The sequence below is a fragment of the Brachyistius frenatus genome, unplaced genomic scaffold (genome assembly GCF_029030835.1).
Source record: "Brachyistius frenatus isolate BFR_SWC_R1_liver_20210118 unplaced genomic scaffold, ASM2903083v1 Contig_76, whole genome shotgun sequence".
Taxonomy (NCBI): Eukaryota; Metazoa; Chordata; class Actinopteri; family Embiotocidae; genus Brachyistius; species Brachyistius frenatus.
Genome location: NW_027210675.1, coordinates 1,173,878 through 1,185,536, shown reverse-complemented (window position 1 = coordinate 1,185,536; position 11,659 = coordinate 1,173,878). Strand labels below are relative to the sequence as shown.

The 11,659-nt window shown below is 39.5% G+C and overlaps 1 protein-coding gene across 1 annotated transcript in view; it reads left to right on the top strand.

Moving 5' to 3' along the window:
- Positions 1 to 167: 167 nt before the first annotated feature.
- The window catches only part of rngtt (RNA guanylyltransferase and 5'-phosphatase), a 78,765-nt gene continuing 67,273 nt past the window's right edge, over positions 168 to 11,659 (top strand). Inside the window, exons 1-7 of the mRNA XM_069708539.1 lie at positions 168 to 632; positions 1,830 to 1,939; positions 2,021 to 2,124; positions 2,231 to 2,319; positions 5,831 to 5,906; positions 7,740 to 7,989; positions 10,820 to 10,929. Coding sequence (XP_069564640.1) covers positions 569 to 632; positions 1,830 to 1,939; positions 2,021 to 2,124; positions 2,231 to 2,319; positions 5,831 to 5,906; positions 7,740 to 7,989; positions 10,820 to 10,929 — 803 coding nt within the window. The 5' untranslated portion in view covers positions 168 to 568. The remainder of the gene's footprint in view (positions 633 to 1,829; positions 1,940 to 2,020; positions 2,125 to 2,230; positions 2,320 to 5,830; positions 5,907 to 7,739; positions 7,990 to 10,819; positions 10,930 to 11,659) is intronic.

Here is an 11,659-nt window from a genome sequence, read left to right as displayed (position 1 = left end):
ACAAAATAAAATAAAAAAATCATGCATCAATATTCTTTTTTAAATGTTTTGAAGACAAAGACAGCCTGCAGATGAATTTGTAGTTGTATGCACTTTCTCGTACGTACCAATAGGTGGCAGTGCGACACAGGAAATGATTTTGAACTACAGCTATGAACAAGAAGAAGAAGAACGTAAAGCTAGTTTAGCTGAAGCTAGCTAGCTCATTTAGAGATTACTGATGTTATGCTAGCAAATTGCTAACAATCTCGGATTTAAGGGAAACAAACAACGAAGACAGCAGCATCTTCCGGTCGCGGAGCCGCAAGCGAGTCGTGACAACCAATGTTTGGGGGTAAATGTCCGCCGGCCCGTCAGAAGGTTGACCGGGCTTAAAGTTGTTGGATGATTCTCCTGAATCAGCAGCGGGAGGGCCTCGAGTCCCCGGTGCTCGAGTGAACGACTACCCGAGGTCCGGAGCGTGAGAGAGAGGGGGAGAGAGAGAGGGGGAGAGACGCGGCAGCGCATCAAGCCTCCGGCTCGCTGGTGATACAAAGGGACTTTAGTTATTACCAAGCTCTTTCTGAACATGTCACACACCGGAGCCCCTCCTCGATGGCGCACTTGTCCCAGAAGAGGACAACCTGTGGCCGGTGAGTTGATTCACCTTAAATCAGGTCGGCGCTGTTGCTAACAGCTTAAGGGCTCTTTATATCTGCTGCACGACACGATGGGGAAAAAACACAACAAAAAACTCCCTGTATTCTTTGAAACGTTAAGATCCGCTGTCCAATTTCCCCCCCAAAACCTCAAAAGCAGGATATCAGGATATCAAGGAGATAATGGCTCGTTTTCATTCATACCAAAAAAAAAAAATCAAAATTTTTTTTTAGCAAGGCTAGCATCAATGAAAGCGAGCAGTATAGTCTAAATTAAAAGTGCGCTTAAATTAAATTGTTTTTTGGAGTGAACTGAATCGCCGAAGTCAACCGATAACACCAACGAGTTTATTAATTCGTTATATTTTAATGAGTTTTTATTTTTTTGTACTATTTACGCGGAGGCCAACTTAATTTGCTATATTTTTAAACGGAAGCTGGTCCAACACTATTCCGGCGCGCGTTGTTTCGCTAACGCGGCACCTGTGGCTAACGGACTGACGAAAAGCTCAGATTTTCGCAGACGTGCGTGTTTTTTTTAATTTTATTATTTTTTTTATTTTTATGTTCGCTTTCAGCGTTACTTTAATTTCGAACAAAAACAAAACAAAACAAAAAAAAAAACTGAATTTGTGAGCCGTGTTTTTCCAACATCCGGGAAACTGTTACGGAAAAGTGCTGCTCAGCTGGCGAGCTTTGCGGTCGAAGCGTCACGTGTCAAAACAAACTGGGGCTGTAGCGTGGTGCGCGCGGAGCTGTACGGAGGTCCTCGTCAACAACATGTTTACGTCGCAGGTCCTTGTTGGTGTCATTGCCGGTGCAACGGTCCAGACAGATGTTTGATTTCAAGGCGCAGCTGGAGGAGCTTGGTCTTCTTTTTTTTTTTTTTTTTTGAAATTCAGGTGTTACTTCTAACACATTGAATTGAGCCCGCAGTTTCATTGCCAACTTCAGTATACAATTGGTGTGCTATTTCACGCTTGATTTAACACAACCACAGCAGATACTTATTCCATGATTTGTACCACTGCCAAGGCTGGTTTTTTTTTTTTAAACCATGCCAGATTTGCCAGGTGATGAATCTAAATGTTTAGAATTGATCTGGTATGAAATTGTACATGCTGTAATGATGGCTACATAGGTTTAATACTCAGGGGACTATTGCTTCATTCCCTGTCTTTTCCCTCTCAGGTAAATTCCTGCCAATGAAAACAATGTTGGGCCCCAGATATGATGACCAAGTTCCAGAAGAGAATAGGTTTCATCCGAGTATGCTGTCCAATTATTTAAAAAGTCTAAAAGTAAGTATCCCAACAGCGACAGAGATACAGAGCTGACATGGAAACCCCGCGTCTGACAACATCTTTTTGTCTTGTCCTCAGGTGAAAATGGGTTTGCTTATGGATTTGACGAACACTACTCGCTTTTACGACCGCAACGACATTGAAAAAGAAGGGATACAATATCTGAAGCTTCCATGTAAAGGGTATGAGTGCATTCAGCGTTGTAAACTAAACCAATTGTTCACTCACTATGTTGTAGCTCTTTCTGGGGTAATGCAATGAAGACTAATGTCACTCTGTATGTTTTAGCCATGGGGAATGCCCTTCAAAAGAGACCACCACGATGTTCATCAGGTTCTGCGAACACTTCATAGAGAAGAATCCCACAGAATTGATAGGTAAGTATTGTGATGATTTATTCATTTACTATAGAAAATGTTTAATTAATTTTTTTTTTTTTACTTGCACAGATTTAATACAAAAGACCTATTTATATAGATAACTGGGTTTTGATATCGAAGGCTTGGGTCAGGTTGAGGTTTGTGGTGTTATGTTGTTGTATGTGAGGCACACTAGCAGACGCAGAGTCTGTCACTGCACCATTTTTACTTAGTGGTACTAAATTTGTACCTCTTTGATTGGTTTGACTATCGTTCTTTATGTTTGGCCCTTGCTAATGTAACGGCTTGATTTAAATATGACCACTTTCTTATTCCTGGCATGAAAATGGCAACGCATCAACCAGAATAGTATTTCATCACCGTTAAATCAGAAACGGCGTAAACAGAGGAGGTTGAAACTTGTCTGCAAACTTGGACTTCAATTCATAATGCTGTGCTGGAAAGTTGCTGGGTAATTGGTTGTACCAAACATACATCAATAAATGCTGATCTCCGATTTGTTCCCCTGCCATGTCCTAAAAACTCGGTCAGTTGTCAGAGCAGAGTGCTATTGCGAGCTGACATACTTGAATGCTCTGAAGGTGATTTCACATTGACATTGTTGTGGTGCTTTTGTAGTATCTTATGATTTCTGGCAATTATAATTATTTATCTTAAAAAGATTGGTCAGCCTGTCCCTTACAACAGTCAAAATACTGAACGCTTGAGAGCCGAGACAGACAGAAAACACACAGATATTTGCATAAGACTTTGATCTTGTTATGACTCCAATGTTGTATGTTGTTTACTTGTTTTTTTATGGAAATTTGCAAAAAGAAGTAGTTCAGATGGACAAAGGCAGGCTCATGGGCTGTGAACTCTGATGGTATTTATTAACAGAAATCTTCCTCTTTTGTTGAACATGCTACACGCAGTTTTGATAAAAATGTTGTACTTTGATTCTGTAATTTTTTTGTGTAAGATTAATAGTCAGTTATTCTGCTAATGGACTACATATTTATGTGAACATCCATATGTTGCAGTTTGTGCATAACATTTATATCTAAAAAAAAAAAATACTTGGTATTGAAATGTAAATCAAACCACACTTATACTGAGGGTGAAATTACAAAGCTACGGAAAAAGCTACAGTTAACTTCCAAACATGAAAAACATTGCTACAGTTATGTGTTAATGTTTGTGCATTAAATGAACGCGTGAATGGTCCGCTATTAGCAATATCTAATGTGTCCAGCAGAGAGCAGTGTTACTCCAGAATTAGATAAATGCAAATAAGAGTGAGGGGCATGTTTTATTGGAGAAAAAAAAAGTTGAGACTTTTTTTATGATCTCATGTTTTATATTCATACACTCATGAGTGGTGCCACAGAGCTTCCCAGTACAGCCAGTCCTCTTCTGGAGGTCCATGTAAGCAGCTGGAGTTTAAACGGCCCTCCTGAGGTTTACGACTGTTGTTGTTAAACACCGGGAGGCCATTTGAACGTTTCAAAATTTCCACATCACTTTGTTGTTGGTTTTTGTAAGTGTAGGAGTTTGACCTCAGAAAAAAAACCTCTCCTCTCCCAGTGAATACCGTGTAGGTGATTTACAGGTGAAGGAACATCAATATTCTCCTCGGCTAAATAAGTTTGATCTAAAACACAAAACGCGTGTGTGGGCAGTTTTTTCACTGTTTAAACAGTTTTTTTTTTAATGCTGTAGTTGTGGTGTAGATTCTTCAGCTCGTCATTATTTATCAGTATTTTACTTAAAAACATGTCATACTTAATTCTGCATTTCTAACACATGAAGTTAACAAGAGTTAGGTTACAAGTTATGTTACAGCGATCACTCTGTGTTGACATGCTGCATTGATATGCAGATAGTTTTAAAAAGAGCTGGAGACATATTGTGTCTACATATTAAACCTGGCTATGTATTTCAATTAGGGCTATAATTAGCTAAAATAATCTTATTGCATGTTTGTGTCAGTATATATGCTACTGTTTATCAACTTACTGCACAGAATTGGTAACCTAGGTTTGAGGTAACGTAGAAACACTATCACGATTGCGTAGTTTAATCATTTTAAAAATAATTTTGGCTGCTGATTGATTGTTATGAGATTGTTTTTGTTGGTTTGTTTAACTCATAAATGTGTGTGTCAGTGTCAGTATACCATAAACATATATCTAGTATTGGTTGGCTAACTTCACAACAGGGTTTTTGAAATATCACATATTGTTGAGTTTTGTGTAATTGGACCAATTTGGTTTTATGATTCATGATATATAGATCTCAGTTCTCAAATACTTATTGATGTACTTATTACCTCATGCTCGAACCTTGGGAATGTTTTGGTATAGAAAATATGTTTTTCTCATTTGTCATTACACTGCCTAGATACACTTTATTTCCAGTGTAATCACGTACTCAGTGATTATAATCTGTTGTGACATCCTTTCCCTAAAGGCAGTCCAAAGGATGTTTACTGATGGTGCACTTTCACACTCGTGACAGCAGGGTGCTCTCTTAAACCTCATCCTGAAATGTGATCTTTACTATTAACTACTGCCCGGCTTGAAAATCAAATTTCTCGAATGTCAGGGCAAAATGTGTGAATGTCATCTCGGCAATGTCCTGTCTTTAGCCAGCTGGTGGTTAGTCTCTGTTGTCTCCGCAGTACACTTGTTCGGATCAGACAGCTCGGCCGGTAAACGTGATCCCCATCCTCTCACGTTGGCTCACTTCATCTTGTTGCCGTTGTCAGGCAAACTTCCTAAGCTGGGGAAACATGATAGTCAGATGCTTTGATTTTTTTTAATTTTTTTTTGTGAAGTTTGAACCCTGCTGTGCACCTGCTGATGATTGCTTGTTTGGGAAAATGTCACGTTGTCACAAAAATGAGGAGGATTTTTGTAAAATGTGACTAAATATATTCAGTGGGCTTTTTAGCACTCAGGGGTGCTTTCTTTTCATAATCTGGTTTCGTCTTTCACCTTAAAATAAAGTGCAGGGTTTTTATCTCTGTTTTTGTTTTTCCTGTGCCCTTTTCATTCACTCTTTACCTCCCAGAATGTTTCATCAGCCTCTGGGTCTTTTCTGTGTTTGCAACGGCTAGCCTCAGACAGATTTTGATGTGGGTATAAAAGAAAGACCACCCTCTAAGGAAGGAGGCTTGTGAGTCTTTTGAGTGTGTGACTTGATGCCCTCACTCAAAACATGGACTCAACCTCAGTTTATCCAAGAGGACTGATGTTAGTGACATGAGAGGAGATCACATTGGATGAAAGTGTGCTAAAACAAATGGCCGTGGAAAGAATGATGACTCACTCATATTATACTATATTAAATTGCTTATGTAAAGGCTTCAAAGCATAGGTCAGAGACAATAGATTAGTTATAGGTTCTACATATTCCACCATTGCTCTTCTAAGTGTGAGGTAACTGCCTACAATTTTAAATAAAATTTAAAGTTGGGATTCTGAAGTTTTGACCTGTGTGCTTCTTTCTATCCTTTCCCCTGCAGGTATTCACTGCACGCATGGCTTCAACCGGACAGGCTTCCTGATATGTGCATACCTGGTGGAGAAGATGGACTGGAGGTAAGGGCTGACACGCTTCGACCCCTCACACTGCTGCGAGCGCAGTTTTGCAATCTTCACTATCGTCTTGCTTGACAACACAAACCCCACAACGTGTAATGCCTCCGGTGGATTGCATCATTACTCTGGTCTCATTCTCTCAGCGCTGTCAGTCTTTTTTTTTTTTTTTTTTTTTTTTTTTTTTTACCTGAAAATCCCATCCTCTCCTGGTAGTTGCCGTACGTTTGACGGCACGAGATGTTCCCTTGTCACCACCAATCAACACAGAGCATCACAGAGAAGCCTGTTGGTTACTTATGACCGAGCTCGGCACCTCATGACAGATAAATAATTTATAAACAGCTGAGCAGGAGGGGTGAGGGTGCATCTTTAGTCAGAGGTGGAGCAGCAGTCTGAAGGCAGAATCCCTGGAAGCTGTAGACATGGAGGCTGGATTAAACCCACCCACCGCCCACTACTTCCTGTGAAATTAATATTCTGAAAGCACTCCAGTATCATGTGTTGCAAGATCATTTAACAGATCAGATCATCAACACTGGTCCATTTTTTTCATTTCTGCTGACTGTTTAAATGTTGATCAAGTGAGTTATGACGAGCACCACAACTAGCTCGTATTTTGATTTGTTTATTTACTTTTAATCCCCAGCAGTTGCCATTGCAACAGCTATGCTTCCTGAAGTCCATAGGTGGAAAATTTAAAGTGAACATGACATTAAACATTGTACATATACTGTACATATGCACATACATGCATACATAAATGTAAATCATACACGCGTACATAATTAGATGTACTATTTTGTGTTAAAATCAGCAGTATTTTAGCACACACATAACCACCCGGTCTGTAAGCCTAATGCAAAACATTACACCTCCCCATTATGTAAATAAAGTATTTTGATATTTTCCTATATAAATACGGTATTTGTAAAAAAAAAAAAAAAAAGCGCCCTGATATCAATATGGGACATATTAGAAATGTCAACAGTTTGTTTTTCAAAGATCTTTTTTCATTTTATGATAAATATCCTGTTAAATTGCATGTAAAGAACAGAGTTAGCTCTGAGCTGAGTTTTGTTAAAGTTATTCCTCCTACCAGAGGTCGTTCTTGAGAAAAGACACTTTGGTTGTTTTTTGAGCATAGCAGAGAAAGGTTAAAAGCCTCTTCGTCCACCTCCTGTCTAAATGCACCGTTCAGGACCAGATGTGCTGCTTGATTTTGAGCCATTTGAGGCTTCTGCAGATCCTTTCTCCTGCCAAAGCATTATATAAATGGTCGTGTCAACACCAAGCATTGTACAACCTGCTTCAGTGTGTTTTGGAGATAGAGTGAAACCTTTTAACAGCGGATTTTGCTGTGTTTATCTCATAATGCATAAATTGTTCTCCCTTTTAATTGATTTATCTGGAGATTGTCAGACAATTGCAACACTCCTAGAGCCCAAATACTATCCTCAAGTTGCTGGTTTTATCTGACTGTCTAAAACCCTAAAATATTTAATTTACTGAGAAGTATGAGTGACAAAATCTCCTATTTGAGAACCTGAAACCATCACTTGTTTGTGATATTTGCTTAAAAATGGCCTTAAATGACTATTTGTTCATCAAAATAGTTGGAGATTGTTTGCTGATTGACTGGATTACTAGACTAATATCTGCAGCTCTAGTTTTGACAGTAATAAACAGAAAATCACCAATATACCTCTATAATCTATAACTATATTTCACCCCCTGTAATGCAGGTGTTGTTAACATAAAACTAGACTGAAACTCGAATCAAAGAATGAGGGTGTTGTCAAGATGCCCTGTCTGTGTTTTTCTGTTTCTTATCAGCGTCGAGGCAGCAGTGGCTGCTTTCTCCCAGGCCCGGGCCCCAGGGATCTACAAGGGAGACTACCTCAAAGAGCTTTTCCGTCGCTATGGCGATGAGGAGGACACGCCCCCTACCCCGGCACTGCCCGAGTGGTGCTTCGACGACGACGGCGGGGAGGTGGACGATGACGGTAACTCGGTCGGCCCGGAGTCGGGCCCCAGTTCCTCCGGGTCAGCGCCCGGCAAACGAAAGAAGGAGAAGGTGAAACTGGTAAGATTCCTGTGGAGCTCCAGGAAATGGACTGTTAAGTGGAAAATGGGTTGATCCCTCTCCACAGGACATGGATCTCATGCAGGGTGATGTAGGTTCCAGGGAGCCATCCTTTCTAAGACCCATGTTCAACTTTATATAATAATCCAGTAAATCTGATGCACTAATTCAGAGAAAATTACACTTTTTATCTCCTCAACTGCTGGCAAAGGTGTAATTATGATCAGCTGTCTGCCTGTTTTTATATAAAGCTTTCATCACTTCAGCCGGGTGAAATTAGGAGCGCTGAATCATCTCCAGTTCCCTATAATTTGGTTTTCTTCTGTTTACATTGAGCTGATGCTTCCAAATTATTTATAACTGTTACAAGAAGCTTAAATTCAAATGGTGCCAACAACCCGACAAACAGTCAACATGGAGGCAACAGAGAGGCAAAAGCAGCGTTTGGATAATAGGAAGTAAAGTAAATCATTTATTGGCGTAAAACATTTGTTGAAATTATATCAATGTCACTTTACTGCTCTCACCTCAGGAACTGCATTTTTCTCCGGTCATTAAGTTGCGACCCAAATTTGTCGAAATTTAGAGCCACTGAAATTTATTCCACAAAAAAACGTGAAGCACAAAGCTTGAAACAAAGGTGCAAACGGAGCTAAAAAGGCAGACTTACTTTGAACTAAAGGCACATATGCTTTTAAAGCAAGTTTAAAGTCCTGATGCTCATCAAGTTTTAAGAATCTTACCTGAAATGTATGAAATATATAAAAAAAAAGTGAAACAATCCTAAACCTGTTAACAAATTGTCTAATGAGAGCTAGCAACAGATGTGACCACCTTTGTTTTTGGTTGATCAAGTGCAGCAACAGAAGTTCAGGTGTTTTTTTGGTTGTTTTTTTTCCCCACACACACTTCCTCGGCCCCCTCACAGTGGCCCTGCATCCCACTTTTGTGTAATGAGCCACCTGTTGGTCTTCAAACCTTTTTCTTTCCTGTCCCCCTTCAATAGCCGAAAAAAGTTCACGACTCCCACCACATAGAAACTAGAATTTTATTAACATAAAATACATGATTCAAGTCAAAATGATAGCAGCAGCAAACTTGTTTACTTTTCCTCCATGAATCATATTCATTCAACTTCGTCCCACTCTATATCTTTCCTCTGGTCATACACGCCCCCCTGCACTGGCTCTATGGGGAACCGCCCCCCAGTTTGAGAGCAGCTGAATTAATTAGTGCTTTGCTTCGGAGGATTGTTCCTTCAGTTTGTGTTGGTAGAGTTTCCTCATTCTGTCTGATCAGAAATGTTCGAGGTGGAGGGGAAATCACACTCGTGTCTCTTTTGGACTTCCGTGCACTTCATTTTCATATGTTGAAACCATTTAATTATAATCTCTGATCCAACCAGAGCAGCGCCTAAAGATTTCCTCCACCATTTATTAGTCTGCTGATTATATCAAACTTTCATTAGATATTAGTGTGATTAAATAGTGTTAAACACAAAGGATCTCTGTGTCTTTAAGGTAGTCTAAAAAAAGGCCTTAGAAGTAAGTTTTATATCTTAACTGGACATTATAAACATCAAAGATTTTTTGCATTCAGAAATAAACATGGTTTTATTGTCAATTCATGGACTCATCATTTTTCATTAGAAATAAACATGGACAATTCATGTTTCAATTAATTAATTAATCGATTAATTTAAAGTCTCCTCCCACTCAAACATGGTTTTGACTTATGGTTACTTCTTTTGGATGTTTGCCCTTCATCACCCAGAATCCCAGAATGATGTATGTGCAGAATTTGAGAGTCTATTTTCAAATTCTTTTTGCCATCAGAAACTTACACTGTAAGAACAATGTTCTTTTTGGTGAAGTAGGAGATGCTTTTATGGATTAAATTATTCATGTTTTTTTACATGTATGAAGGAGATCTTATATGGATTACATCTCCAGTATTTTCTCAGAAGTAAAGAAAGAAGTAAACTAAAAATTCAGTAAATAATTCTAGGACAAACCCCTCCCTACTTTGTCTTCCGCTATGATTGAATTTTCCGGTATTAATGTAAAACGGGTATTACATTTTCTTTAGTGTGTCGTTAAAAAGTGTTGAAGCCTGCAATCATCTTGTACCCAACTTCAACTGGTCTTATTACGAGATAAACTGAGTGTAAAATGAATGAGGTTAAGCAGTAGCCTCACTGTCTAATACACACAGTCTCCTCTATATTGAAAGGCACAGAATGAGATTCATATGAATGGTACTGATCTTTACATTCTCACTACGGCCTCTCTTACTCAAAACATGCACTAATGGTACCGAGGGTGATGGATATTTCCATACCAGATCGGTTTCTGTCCTAATTGGCGTATATTATCATATTGTACCAGTCCTGGTGACTCATCTGTGAAGCATGAGTGTGAATAGGTCATGACAGCAGAAAAAACAGTGAGATTAGGAAACATGGTGAAGGACAAAGTGTCACAAACGTCACCAACAGGGAGCATATGGGTGAGAAGGTAGTAAGAGTAAGGAGGCAGTAGAGTGAAGTTTCCTGGGAGTCGTTGTAGAAACGGGGTTTACAAGTTGGATTCCTAAAAATAATTAAAGTGAGAGCGGTTTTAAAAGTGGAGAAGTCATAAGAAGAGCCGGGTTTTTGTATTCCTTCTTGATGCCTTTGCACACAGGGATTCATAAAGCAAAGAAGCAGCTGTTAGGAAAAGTATTACCGGTGTTCAAAAATGTTTTTCCTCTGTGTGTAGGAGGGCGTGAATGCCTCTTACAATTGAATCCAGATTCATCTGTCTGTTTTCCTTCTCTTTTCTATTCCCAGGGTGCAGTATTTCTCGAAGGTATCACGGTAAAAGGAGTCACACAGATCACCTCGCAACCCAAGCTAGGCGAGGTCCAGCGAATGTCTCAGCAAATGGCCGAGTGGGAAAAGTAAGAGCTTCCTTGTGCCCTCCTCATACCCCTCTGGGAAACTGTGTGTGTCTGTGTACACGTATGTAGGTGTACTGTGCTCTGACTCATTTGTCTTAGTCTTTTCTTTTTTTTTTTTCTAAGATCTATACAATTTCAGACAGGCGGCAGAGTCAGGAATAGATTTAGCTATTCTGGAGAAATATGCTGCTGCAGCTTTTTTGATGAAATTGCAGAGAGTCAGCTCTGCTGCAGTGTCTCGTCACAGCGGGAACAGTCCACGCTTCCATTGCCACTACCTGCTGTTGAAATGATTGTTGTTTTTTTTTGGTCTAGCTGTGCGGGCTCATTACTGCTAATTAAATGTGATCCAAATGTAATTATTAATGTTGTTTTCTGGGGTTCTTAAACATGTCTGAAACCCAAAATAGCTGTCGTGCCCCAACTTTGTGGTACGGGTGATGTGTGTACTACTTTACCAAACGTCTCTTGTACTTGTCAACAAACCTATTGACTGAGAAGTGTTTTATGAACTCAGCCGTTCACTTCTGCAGAGGTTTTATTTCTTTTTTGGGGGTTTGTGTGTAAAAACCTTTGCCAAAAGAAATGATCTCATAATGGTCCCTGAACTTTAAGCCAAAAAGTCTTGGACAAAAGGACTCTGTATAAAGTAGCTAACTGTAACCATAGCAAAGTGTAAGTGGCATTTCTAAATGCAGAGTCCTGGAAATGATTATTCAGATATATAGAA